Below are 13,046 nucleotides of genomic sequence, written 5' to 3'. Positions count from 1 at the left end.
AGAAGTAGAAAGTACAGGTATTTGGGTTCAACATGAGAGAAGTAGAAAGTACAGGTATTTGAGTTCAACATGTAAGAAGTAGAAAGTACAGGTATTTGGGTTCAACATGTAAGAAGTAGAAAGTACAGGTATTTGAGTTCAACATGTAAGAAGTCAAAGTAAAAAGTCGTCAGTAAAATAAGTAGTGGAGTAAAGTACTGAGACCAGAAACATGAACTTAAGTACAGTAACAAAGTATTTGTACTCCACTACTTCCCACCTGGGGTAGATGCTGGCTGTGTTGTCTGAGTGGAGGCAGATGAAGGCAGCTGAAGCTTCAGAGAACATCATGAAACGCACCGGGCTCTCAAAAGGAAAATGATGCAGGCGCTGGAGACCGTGAGTGAACACATGATGCTGGACTTTAGGGGGTTTCACCTGGAGACAGAGAAAGCATGTATAAGGTGTCTGAAAGTCTGTATGCATCATGGTGACATCATGGTCTACCTTGCTTATATTTTGCGTCCTCATATTTTGCGTCCTCATATTTTGTGTCCCATTCTCTTGGAAAATCAGGGTGTGATGGGGGACGAGGTCTGTTGTTGTTCTTGTCTCCTCCATAATCTTTCTTACAGGATTCCTGCAAATAATGTTTTTTGGGACTTATGTGACAAAAATCTCTGTTGTGTTGGTGGCAGACTTTAAAAGAATCACATTTTGTATCAATAACTGTTGATTTTGTGTGTGGATGACATGGAAAAACATGGGGGGACCTTTTTTTATTCCTATTTTCTTTTATCAATAATGTTCAAACTATTTTAATAAAAGAACATACATATTGTTTGGAAATCAGGGTGAAATAAATGCTATTTACAGGCAGAGATGATAGATACACGAAGTAAAAAGTGGAATACAAAACATGGGTTTAAATCATTATCATAAAACACCCAAACAATAACAAATAAAATCATCCCACATTTTAGCTACTGTAAAGCTAAAGGCTAATATGAGCTTAAATCAATTTGCTGTTAGTCCATAAAGTTACATATTTATAGCATTTGGTATCAGTTTATAAGTTGGAAAAACGTCAAAATGTGTTTTGCTTTCAGCAAACAGCACAAAGTCTGTGATCTAAGTTAATTAAGCTAAAAAAAAACTATGAATAAAGTTAGCATACCTGCTTTGAGAAAAAGTTCGTTTTCTGACCTCCCAGGGGCTATCTCTCTGTTGCTAGGCGACGGGTTGCTAGTTGCTAGGCTACATCCATTGGCAACACGTCCCAAAACTATACGGTGGCAGAAAATACGAGCAGTTAGTTTCTCATATTGTTTAAAGAATTAGATAAATTAGAGTTTTTATAAGTATAAGTACCTATAATTGACCGCAGGGCTGTACCCACTCTTTAGGAATTTAATTTACTAATGATTTTCTGCAATATACCTGTCGTGAAATCCAACGGCAAAACCCCATTGGCTTTTTGTCTAGCCAGACGGATGCTAACCGGGTTAGCTTAGATTATCAGCTTTTAAATGGATACTTTCCACACAAAAAAATAGATCTAAATACAAAATAAAACACAAACTACAGACAGTATGATTTTATTGTATAAAAAGTAAAGTTGTTAATCCATACAAATGTTATATTTATTTAACAGTAGAAATATTTACACCAACATAATAAAGGTTTCACATATTGAAGGATATTAAATAATAAGATATTTGGTATTCAGCTACATTCTTCTAATCCGTATGTGAAATTGTTTAGGAGGAAATTTAACAGAAACAGATTAATAAGATGCATGTCCAGAGTTTTACATTTTAATTTACAAGTGCTTCAAAAGGCTTCGGTCACTAAACTCTCCAGCTTCTCCTCTTCTTCAGAACTGGACACCGTCAAACTTCTTGTGAAATACTGCATTTCTATCTTTCCTGACTCGTGAGCCAGAGCTACTCCTGAATATGTGTGTTGTTGTCCCGAGTCTCCGAACACAGACATGGCCGTCACCCTGAGAAGAGAGCAGAAAATAAATGTACACACATTGTTGGGAAAATAGTGAATGTACTCTTCCAATATCAAAGTAATATGATATCAAAGGTATCCCAACTGTAGCTGAGTTCATGACAGGATGTGTGATTACCTAGAAGAGCATCAGGACTGTTTGAGGCATATGATAGCTATGTGATTAACATGATGATTCAGCCTCTATGGAGAGAGACATATGACAAGCATGCTCATTTCTGACGTGGAGCTAATCTGAAGTAAACATTGAATACTGCTTTCTATTCCTCCATCTTGTGACTGTGTAACTCCCTCTCTTTGATATCAGCATGTGAAGGACACTGTTCAGGAACTAGTTGATGCTCTGTATGTGATGACTACTTCCATTCTGGAGAGGATCACAGATACATGGATCCTGAGGTTCAAGCTCAAGCTGGAGACCAGGGAGATTTTTCTAACAATACCTGTTCAGGTGAGGTTTAGAGAGCAGCACCGGCCTCCTCTGTCTCTCCAGGTAACGAGACTCCGCCTCCGTCTCCGTTTCATCCGCGAATCTCAGGCGGCGGCTCGGAGACGACGCCGGGCGACGCCTCGATAACTTGGCTGATTGATCGCTGCTGGACGAGTCGCTGAGGTGTTCAGATGGAGCCGAGACAAAGGGAAGTAGCCGGACCCCCGACCTGTAGACACACCGCCGTTATCAATCAACCAATCAGAGTTTGTTTCTAATTTAAAGGTCACCTATTATGCTAAATCCTCTTCTTCATGTCTCTTTTACATCAACATGTGTCCCCTCTTCTTCATGTCTCTTCTACATCAACATGTGTCCCCTCTTCTTCATGTCTCTTCTACATCAACATGTGTCCCCTCTTCTTCATGTCTCTTCTTCATCAACATGTGTCCCCTCTTCTCCATGTCTCTTCTACATCACATGTGTCCCCTCTTCTTCATGTCTCTTCTACATCAACATGTGTCCCCTCTTCTTCATGTCTCTTCTACATCCTGAGACTGCCCAAGGNTCTGGCCATTAGATTTATGATTAGAAAATTATAAAAGTAGGGTAGACATGTGGAGATTACCCAACTGAACAAAAAACAAATCTGTTTGATAAATGCACGTTTTGTTCAGTTGGGTAATCTCCACATGTCTACCCTACTTTTATAATTTTCTAATCATAAATCTAATGGCCAGAAGCAAAATGCTAACGTTATGCTATAAAGGAACGACTCCAGCGGCACGACTTCAACGTCACGCCAACATCAGATCCATATTCAAACACCAGATTCTAAATGGTACGAGTTGAAGCGTTTGTATGAACAGTCTGCAGGAGGCAGGTACTTGCTTTCAAGCAGAACAGAAACAAACTTAGAGGAGTGTTTACGTGTTCGGCGTAATGACGTACAACGACCTCCACGACTTCATTAGTCCTATTCAGCCACTTGGTAACAACCATCGTTTTTCAGACACGTCAACTCTTCAGAAATCACCAGTGGGGTCACTGCTGATGGATTTAATGTCGTAGAACGAAACGTGATCCGTCTCTTACATTTGTCTCACAGACCTTATTTCCTGATATTTTCCATGACATTCCTGCACCACTCTATAAAAAGTGTGTAATCTCACCAGCAGGACTCCAGCAGGCAGGGGGTGCTGTGAACAGTTTGCTTGCAGACAGATCTGGTATCCTCCAGGTTCCTTAGATCTGACTCTGAAGCTTCCCTCCGAGCCGTGAGACCGAGACAGAACCAGCTGCAGGAAACACAGGAATAAATCAAAACAGACTGTTCAACACATGCAGTTTTGTAAAATGTAATAAAAATATGATTGACAAATTGTGGAATATGATATTCAATATCATTTAACAAAGATCTTCTACTTAAATGTTAACCAACCGGGATTGTTTTTTATCGCACGTGAAAGAGGAGAAATCTAATTAGGTACATACTTTTGAGACTCTATAGCTGATCCTTACAAAAACGAACTAAACATATATAAAAAGTAAACGCTTTAAAAAAGAATTAACAAAAGAATCATACAACTAAACACACTCTAAAACTTAATCCAGATTAAATCAGAAACGTGTAGAAAATGTCAAACAATTATTATAGTAAAGGTTTTTTTCACATTGGTGTTTTCGTGTCATTTTTATTACAGATTACTGTCAACACTGACACCAATAAACACAACAGCTAAATCACATTTTTGTTATTCCATCTCGGTTGGTAAACACAGGGATGCAAACTCATCAGGTATGAAAAAGGTGACAAGGATCCGAGCCCCCCGACCCCACGGAATATGGGCGTTAAAATGAGGAATAACAGAGGATTTCAGCAGTCAGAACAACCAAAGCAGCAGAGGTAATAATAACAGAAACGCCAAAGAGTCACATCTAATAGAAATATATAAAAGCATTTATTGTAATTATGTAGCAGTCAGTTTATAATTTTGGTAGCACTTTTTTTTTTCATGCCTCTGCACAAGGCTTAGTCTTTCTATCTGTATAGCCAGTGGTGTAAAGTAAGGTAGAATTTAGAGATACTTGTACTTTACTTAAAAGGTGGGGTATTTAATTTATTTCAGAAACACTTGTTGCTATATTCCATGGAATGCTCTTAACATCCCGATAGCAATGAATAGATTAAAAGATTTGACAATAAATCCATTAAAAAATGTCATCTGTGGAAGTCGTGGCGCTGTAAAAAGCACGACCAATCATCTGAGCCGGCCCGGCTAAAATAACTGGATGGCCTACCTGCCTGTCAGCCTTCCATCTGTGCACAAACTTATCTCGTGCCCTCATTGGTCATGTGCGCGTTCATGTGTGTTGGAGGAGGGGCTCTGTAAGGAAGTGGCAGATTTTTTCCGGTTGTGTATTTTCAAATTTTAGCGCACTCGAGCTGATTTCTCCAAAATTACCTACCCCACCTTTAAGCATTTCAATGTTTTGCTACTCTGTACTTCTACTCCTCTACAGGAGGAAATATCTCCTGAACTTCCCCACTCAATCAATCAAGACCCGAGCAGTTGTGGAGAAGTCCAAGGCACGGGCCGGCGTGTATCGGTCAAAGTAATCCCTAGCCACATGAACTTTGACCCTAGGAGATAGAGGTAAAAGTAATTTGTGAAAAAACCTGGACACTGTTTTCTAACTTAGGTTTTTCAGGTGTAAAAACCCTCCATCTGAGAGTGGAAGGCAAGTTAAAACGTGTGTTTTTATTTAATCAGAACCAAACCAGGACTAACCTTGTCATTAGGATCTTTGACCTGGACTGATAAGGTGATGTTCTGAGAGACCGGCAGGTACTCGTCTCTCTGTCCGTCAAACAGCCGGGTCCGATAGTTTCCTGCAGAGAGACGAAACACAAAGAGAAACTCGGTCAAACTAGGGCTGCTAAATACTGTGTCTTGTCAATGATATTGTGGAAATGAAGGAGTCTCGTGATTGAATTACAGTGTTAATAGACAAGGGTATGCATTCTTACGAGAGGCCTTTTGTGTGTGTGCTATTGAAAGGTGTTGCATTTGTTAACCGACTCGAGTAAAGTACCGGCAAGTGAAACCTAACTTTGACTCTTGTCATAACTCTCCCCCTTTATCAGGGGCGTAACACGAGTATACTTTCCATTATCAGGAATACAATGAGAACTTAGCTCAGGAAGTATTTCTCATGTCAGATGCAGATCGTAACAAATACTTTCAATCCATTAAAGGTGGGGTAGGTCATTTTGGAGAAACCAGCTCGAGTGCACTAGAATTTGAAAATACACAACCGGAAAAAATCTGCCACTTCCTCACAGAGCCCCTCCTCCAACACACACGAACGCGCACATGACCAATGAGGGCACGAGATAAGTTTGTGCACAGATGGAAGGCTGACAGGCAGGAAGGCCATCCAGTTACTTTAGCCGGGCCGGCTCAGATGATTGGTCGTGCTTTTTACAGTACCACGGCTTCCATAGATGAGATTTTGTTATGGATTTTTTGTCAAAGCACTTCAGATATTCATTGCTATCGGGATGTTAAGAGCATTCCATGGAATATAACAACAAGTGTATCTCGAGCCGGTTTCTCAAACTTACCTACCCCACCTTTAAAGCTTCTTTGGTTTATGTATTTCCCCCCACAATAAGTTCACCATTAAATAAAGTGATTTTGCAAAACCACCAACATTTCTGAATGTAACTTCCCTTGGAAAATATTTAAATATTAGTGACAAAATAGGCTCAGTACATTTATCTGACAGTAACTTTTAATCAGAGATGATGAGTTACTTTAATACTGTTTATCACTGTGCATTTGGACTTAAAAGGAACTTCCTCATAGTTTGTTCAGCTGTGAGCTAACTTAGCTATGTGTATGTGTTTATAGTGTATATATGTTTATAGACTCCTGCTTTTACTTGGTCACTTACAACAAGCTCTGCAACATTTGGCTTATTTTATTATTATTTTCTGAAATTGTATATAGTTTACTTCATTGGTCTCACAACAAAATCTGCACTATTTTATTCTACTCTGTTACTCATTGCACTATTTTATTTTAATATTTATTTGATGTCTCATATTAAGGCTGAATTGTTGGAGCAGATTGAGATTTAAGTTTTTTATTGGCATATCTACACTGTAGCTACTGTGCATATGAAAATAAAGCCTTTGAATGTAGTGTTAATAGCATTATACCATATGTGTATTTGATGGTAACTTTTATTTATAGTCAGTGGTGTAAAGTAACTAAGTATATTTACTCAAGTACTCAAGTGCTATTTTGAGGTACTTGTACTGTACTTGAGTATTTCCATGTTATGCTACTTTGTACTTCTACTCCACTACAGTTCAGAGGTCAATGGTGTACCTTGACTCCACTGCATGTATTTAATCCCTTGAGTTACTTCACAGATGTGGATGAATGATGTGAAATCTAATCAAGTGTTAAATCAGACTTTAGTTCCACCTGGAGTAAATCCACAAGCTACCCTGCAGTATACAAAGTCATTCAAACTAGCTGCACCTTTACCAGCTTTGAGAACACTTTCATGATCAATCATGAATACTTTTCTACTTTTACTTGAGGAACATTTTGAATGCAGGACTTTTACTGTAACAGAGTATTCCTGCACTCTGGTACTTCTACTTTTACTCAAGTACAAGATCTGAGTACTTCTGCCTTTACTCAAGAACAAGATCTGAGTACTTCTACTTTTACTGAAGTACAAGATCTGAGTACTTCTACTTTTACTCAAGTACAAGATCTGAGTANATTTGGCATGCTTTTATATCTGCAGGCCGGAAGTTAACGCTGTTGAACAGGAAGTTGTTGTTCGCATGTGAAAACAACGAAAAGTTTCCACAGCGGGCAGAACTTGTCATGGGAGAAGACCCTCGAATAATAACACCCCATACCATATTAGAGGAAGAGAAGATAATTGGTCATAGATTAGTACTGTCAGAGAAACTCGCTCAAACACCGGAAGTAGCTTACGCCAAGTCTCTTAGTTGACAAAGCAAGCAATTTATCCCATTAGGAGTCTTCTCGCAAAACAGCTCCGACACTACCAAGTCTGCCGTGGTTGAACACACAAAATTTATAAGAGCATAAATCACGTTTGTTCGTACGACATTAAATACATCAGCAGTGAACCACACTGTAAATTATATGAAGAGTTTTAGAGTTACGGAAAAACACGTGGTTGTTACCCTAAAAGCGCAAGATGGTCAGAACCATGAATCAGGACTACAGAGAATATGTCCAGAGGCCGTTGTACGCTAAACAACTCCGCTAAGTTATATATGTTTTCCCCTGTTGTTCGCTAGAAAGCAAGCTATACCATATAATCTTTAGTATCTGTAAATATATCTGACCATTAGAAATCTGTATTTTTGAATTGATCCCGTTTCATAACCAAGCACGCGGCGTCAGTAAACAAATTTATAGACATAATTAATCACCAGCAGTTTTCTCAAGTTTCCTCGGCATATCGTTATCGTCTATGCAACCCCACTCAATCACAACTCCAACATACGTTAGCTACAAGCGTAGCAGTACTAGTTATGCTACACAATGGTTTTGTATACCTTTGCTCCACCGGGTTGCAGCACAGGAAATGTACCCTACACACAATAGAAACAGTGCTTGTTCAATCATTCGCCGACAATGTTTTCATAAGAGAGTCTGGATTCGTGCCACTGAGGCTCAGAGACTGACGCACCCTACACTCCTCCATGTCCACAAAAAGGTAGAAATGCTAAATGAGTGGTAGTGACGTATCGCGTTTTAGAGATGGTGCCTAGAGACATGAAAAGAACCCGCAACATAAGTAAGATAATGCGCCAAAATCCCTATCATAAAACCTGTGTGGCTTTCTTTATGATAAGTCTAATTACTAATCCAACATGCCATAACGTGCACCCATATAACTAAAGATTGTAGTCAAGCTAATAATACAGTTTGACAGTATTAAACTATATAAAACACACACAATTCTGGCTTGCAAAGAGAACGTCTCTGGCTCCATAGCTTCTCAGACAGATAAACATGTACATTATATACACCATAAATATTTCAATTTAACTCATACCCATCCTCACATACTTTTGTATATATAATAAAACTTCATATTTTGTTTTCTTGTTATGCGTTATGCTGCGCTGCCAACACAAACATTTCCCCAAATTGGGAGATCAATACCAGGTAATATCTTATCTAATTAATTAAGAATATGAACTATTATAGGTTAGTGTAGCCTGACACCTAGTGTTCAATATGGATCTTACATGGCGTACCATTTATGTTCTTTAGTTCAATTTTGATCTATAAAAATGTCAAAAATAGTGAAAAGTTTTCAGCAAGACTTATCAAAGTGCAAGGGTTACTATCTTTAGTGTTTTGTTTTAGCGAAGCCTATGTACTGGTGTCTTAATGCTCTTATATGTGAGGGGGTGATCTGAAGACTAATACTTGTTACTATATTCCACAGACGAGTTGACAGAAACCTACACACTACAAAATAACAACCACAACATTGCAGAAGGCGAGTAAACATGTAAATTACAAACATTCACATTTTATCTAAATTTCTTACATATCCTTCTTATGCAAAAGAGAGTGAGGTGAAGACTGACCACATAGACACATTCTGGTGAACCACGTAAGGATGTTCCACAAGCAGGCTCATGTTTCTCCTCATCCCTATATTATACTGACCACAGCAACCCTTGATTAGTGCAATGCTTCACTAATATGTCATTTCCCGTGCTCCCAGAGTAGGGAACTCTCCCTACCACATATTACACAGCACAGCAAGAAGCACACCCATATACCAAGCCCATATGCTGGAGATGCCCCTAACATCTGACACCATGGACCTGCATTCTGAAGGTTGCAGTGGTGAATGCCCTGATAATGCAAAACAAAAACACCCTTCACAACTATCATTACATAGTCCTAACTGACACCGACAAACACCCACCATACCACGGCCCTGTTAGTCTCGACAACACACAGCGCGCCACCCAAGTATAAGCGCAATAAGGGAAGCAAGTCACAAAAAAACAAACCCCAAAAGAACAAAGACACCCACCTTGACCATCAGAAGAAGCTCAAAGATTAGATACACGCGCGAGCAGTACCAAACCTGTCCTTTCCTGGACCAAAATGCCCAGAGAGTTCTTAGCCTATGGTATCAATGACCACAGTGGTAGACACACCCGCCTGAATCATGCCGCTAGCTGTTGCGTGTTCAGCGAACAGCGTACACGTGTTGACCAAGTGCCGAATTCGTTTCCTATCGTTACAGGCTCGGGGAGAAACCAAGAAGTTACTGAGCAAAGACACCGCTGACGCTCTTTACCCGGCAGCGCCCAGCTCACGCATCTTCGGAGGTCGCGCGCGTCTCCTGTTGGATACGACCGGGTTAAAGAATAGATCTCTAACTTGGTTGAGGAACAGCTTCATATCCCTTCGGGACGCGAGAGAGATGCACTACAGATATATTAGCTGCCGTTCTGGCGTCTTCACTCCAGGAGTGGTGTTCTAGTGCCACGCTTGAAAACTAATGTAGCACAATCGGCAAAGCACATACGCTCATCCGCCGGACCGCATGACCTGCATTTCCATTCTCCACAATGCGAGCATAATCACATATTTGTGGAGAGCACATTCTCTTATATATCAAACCTGTAAGTCAGCCTGTGCGCTCGTCCGCGCTCTCGTTTTCCCTCATCAATAGTTATAACAATATATTTACAATACTAGGTCACATGCCATACAACCCTCTATCAACACCGTTAATTCCGGTTTAAGCCGCATACTGTAACTAGTTTAATTCACTGGAATAAGTCTCAATCTGTGTTTTCTGGTGTGTCACATACTCTCTCCGAGAAACTCTCTCTCGAGGCTCATCACTCCATATAGTGACTACATGACAATAAGAAAAAACCAAAAAAATAAAAACAAAATCACCCCGCACTCAGATATAGGGAAGCAGCTCACACGCTTCTGACCTCACGGACAGCTCCAAATTGCTGGCAGCTCAACCCTTACCCTCTTCCTGAACAATATGCCATTATCTACCCTCGGAGACTAGAGGATGCTCACCGAATTAGACATCTTGTTGCTCTTTTCAGGAGACAATTGCAGGCTTTGCCCACAAATTCCTTCAGGTTCCTGATGGTCCAAACAGATTTGATCCATTTAAAGGAACATAAAGTGTTTACACAAAGGATGTAAGTGTTCTTTTCTTTTTCTGGCTCGGGGGAGAGAAGTTTCGAAAAGTTAGCTGATGACCTTGCCGCGTGCTCTGTCTCCTCAGCCAAGAGCCGATATCTTCGGGGTGGCTCTCTCTGACTTCTAGCCTGGGTTAAATTAGTTATTGGTTTCAACAGTCACATTAAAACAGTTAATAAATCAGCTTACTATCACCTAAAGAACATATCTAGGATTAAAAGACTAATGTCACAGCAGGATTTGGAAAAACATGTCCATGCTTTTATCTTCAGTAGACTGGACTACTGTAATGGTGTCTTCACAGGTCTCACTAAAAAATCCATTAGAAAGCTGCAGCTAATTCAGAGCGCCACTGCTCGAGTCCTCACTAACACTAAGAAAGTGGATCACATCACTCCTGTTCTGAAGTCTTTACACTGGCTTCCTGTATGTCAAAGAATAGATTTCAAAATACTGCTGCTGTTTATAAAGCACTGAATGGTTTAGGACCAAAATGCATTTCTGACCTCCTGCTAAATTATGAACCATCCAGATCTCTCAGGTCTTCAGGGACTGGTCAGCTTTCTGTCCCCAGAGTCAGAACTAAACATGGTAAAGCCGCATTCAGTTATTATGCTCCAAATATCTGGAACAAACTCCCAGAAACCTGCAGGTCCGCTGCAACTCTTACTACTTTTAAATCCAGGCTGAAGACTTTTCTTTTTGTCGCTGCTTTTAATTGAACTATTCATATCTTAGACTGCACTGTAACTTTTATCCATCTATTTTTTCTTTTAATGTTTATTTTATTAGCTTTTCTTTTTAATGACTGATTTTAAATGCCATTTTCTTAATGTCTTTCATTTTTTGTAAAGCACTTTGAATTGCCTTGTGTTGAAAAGTGCTATATAAATAAACTTGCCCTTGCCTTGCCTAATAAAGATTTTATGTGACACATACAATTGATTTGTTGATGGGAATGTATGTGAATAATTTATCTCTAGGTTAACGGTACTCTTGCTATCACTACTCACCGACACTATAAACCTTGTCCCTCATGCTAGCCCTGACAACACCGGTAAGCACACCTTCATCTAGGCTGCACTGTAACGTGTCCTGACTTGTAGTGGTTCTCTCCTCTATCTACACTCTTCTTGTCATCTTTGTAAAACGATATCAGACTGGTAATTGACACAGCCATGACTTCTAGTTAAATTCAGTGTGGCTAAAATGAAAAGCTTTGTTAAAATATGCAAGCACGCGAAAGTCAAATTCAGCTTTATTGTCAAAAATTCTACATGTGTTATACATCCAGAAATATCGAAATATCGTTTCCCACAGTGTGACATGTATACATAAAACAAAACAAAAAGGGCCTAGATAAACGTGGTATACATTAAACAAAACAAAAAGGGCCTAGATAACCGGGGTATACAGTTTAAAATGTTAATATATTTAATTTAAAGTGTTCAAAGTGCAGTTTCAGTGCAAGTCAGCCAAGGCACACGAGGGGATAGGTGGGGATAGTATTACATATCATAATTATATGTAAATGTTTACATTACACTTCTTTATTTGTTATGCTCATACTTTTTACCTTTACAGTCGTTTTGCTTTAATATGGCAGTCTATATTATTGTATATTTTTATGTTTGCTTCCTCCTGCTCCCTTTCGGGAACATACTGTATGATTTAATTATGTATTATTAATATGAAGATATTATTAAGATAGATAAGATAAGATGTTACTTTATTGATTGAACATTTTAGTTTAGGAATATGCTGTCCACTGGTAATTCCAGAAGGGCTCCACAGGTCACATTCCGACCATTATTTAAAAACCAGGGGTGGGGAACCTCCAGGCCTCCGGGCCGTATTACGGCCCGGCGAGGACATTTGGTACGCCCTCGGATAATTTAAGCACACGCAAAAAAGAAAAAAAATCAAGGAATCTAGGACTGGCAACAAGTAATTAAACAAGCTTGTTTTTACCTCTGGCCGAAGTTCAGGGTCTGTTATGTACTCACGAGGCCTAACGTGTCATCTACGTTGGTATAGTGTCTCGGTCTGGACAGGGAGTGTAGTTCTAACGGAGAGCACCGATTGCAGGCTCCGGGCCTTGGGACTCACAAATTGCAGTTACCCATAAAGGGAGCTGTACACATGCCGCATTTTGGCATGGCTGTGTCTTTATTGTAAAGCCCGAGTGGCGATCTGTTCATTGTCATATGATCATACAGGTCTTTTTGTGTTTAGCATCTGTGTTAGCAGCTATGGCTAACGGAATATAAGAGCTTTTTTCAACCAGTGAGGGTAAAGGCACATCTTTATTATGATCTATTATAGTTATAGACAAATTAAGAGAATAA

The 13,046-nt window shown here is 39.6% G+C and overlaps 1 protein-coding gene across 1 annotated transcript in view; it reads right to left on the bottom strand.

The window, feature by feature from the left end:
• Nucleotides 1–7,666: 7,666 nt before the first annotated feature.
• Nucleotides 7,667–13,046, bottom strand: part of LOC104965498 (nucleolar MIF4G domain-containing protein 1-like) — a 7,528-nt gene continuing 2,148 nt past the window's right edge. The window contains exon 3 of the mRNA XM_010794452.1: nt 7,667–7,671. Within this exon, the coding sequence (XP_010792754.1) occupies nt 7,667–7,671 (5 nt within the window). The remainder of the gene's footprint in view (nt 7,672–13,046) is intronic.

This window comes from Notothenia coriiceps, unplaced genomic scaffold (genome assembly GCF_000735185.1).
Source record: "Notothenia coriiceps isolate Sejong01 unplaced genomic scaffold, NC01 NC01_scaffold00037244, whole genome shotgun sequence".
NCBI lineage: Eukaryota > Metazoa > Chordata > Actinopteri > Perciformes > Nototheniidae > Notothenia > Notothenia coriiceps.
This window is presented reverse-complemented; position numbering and strand designations above follow the sequence as displayed.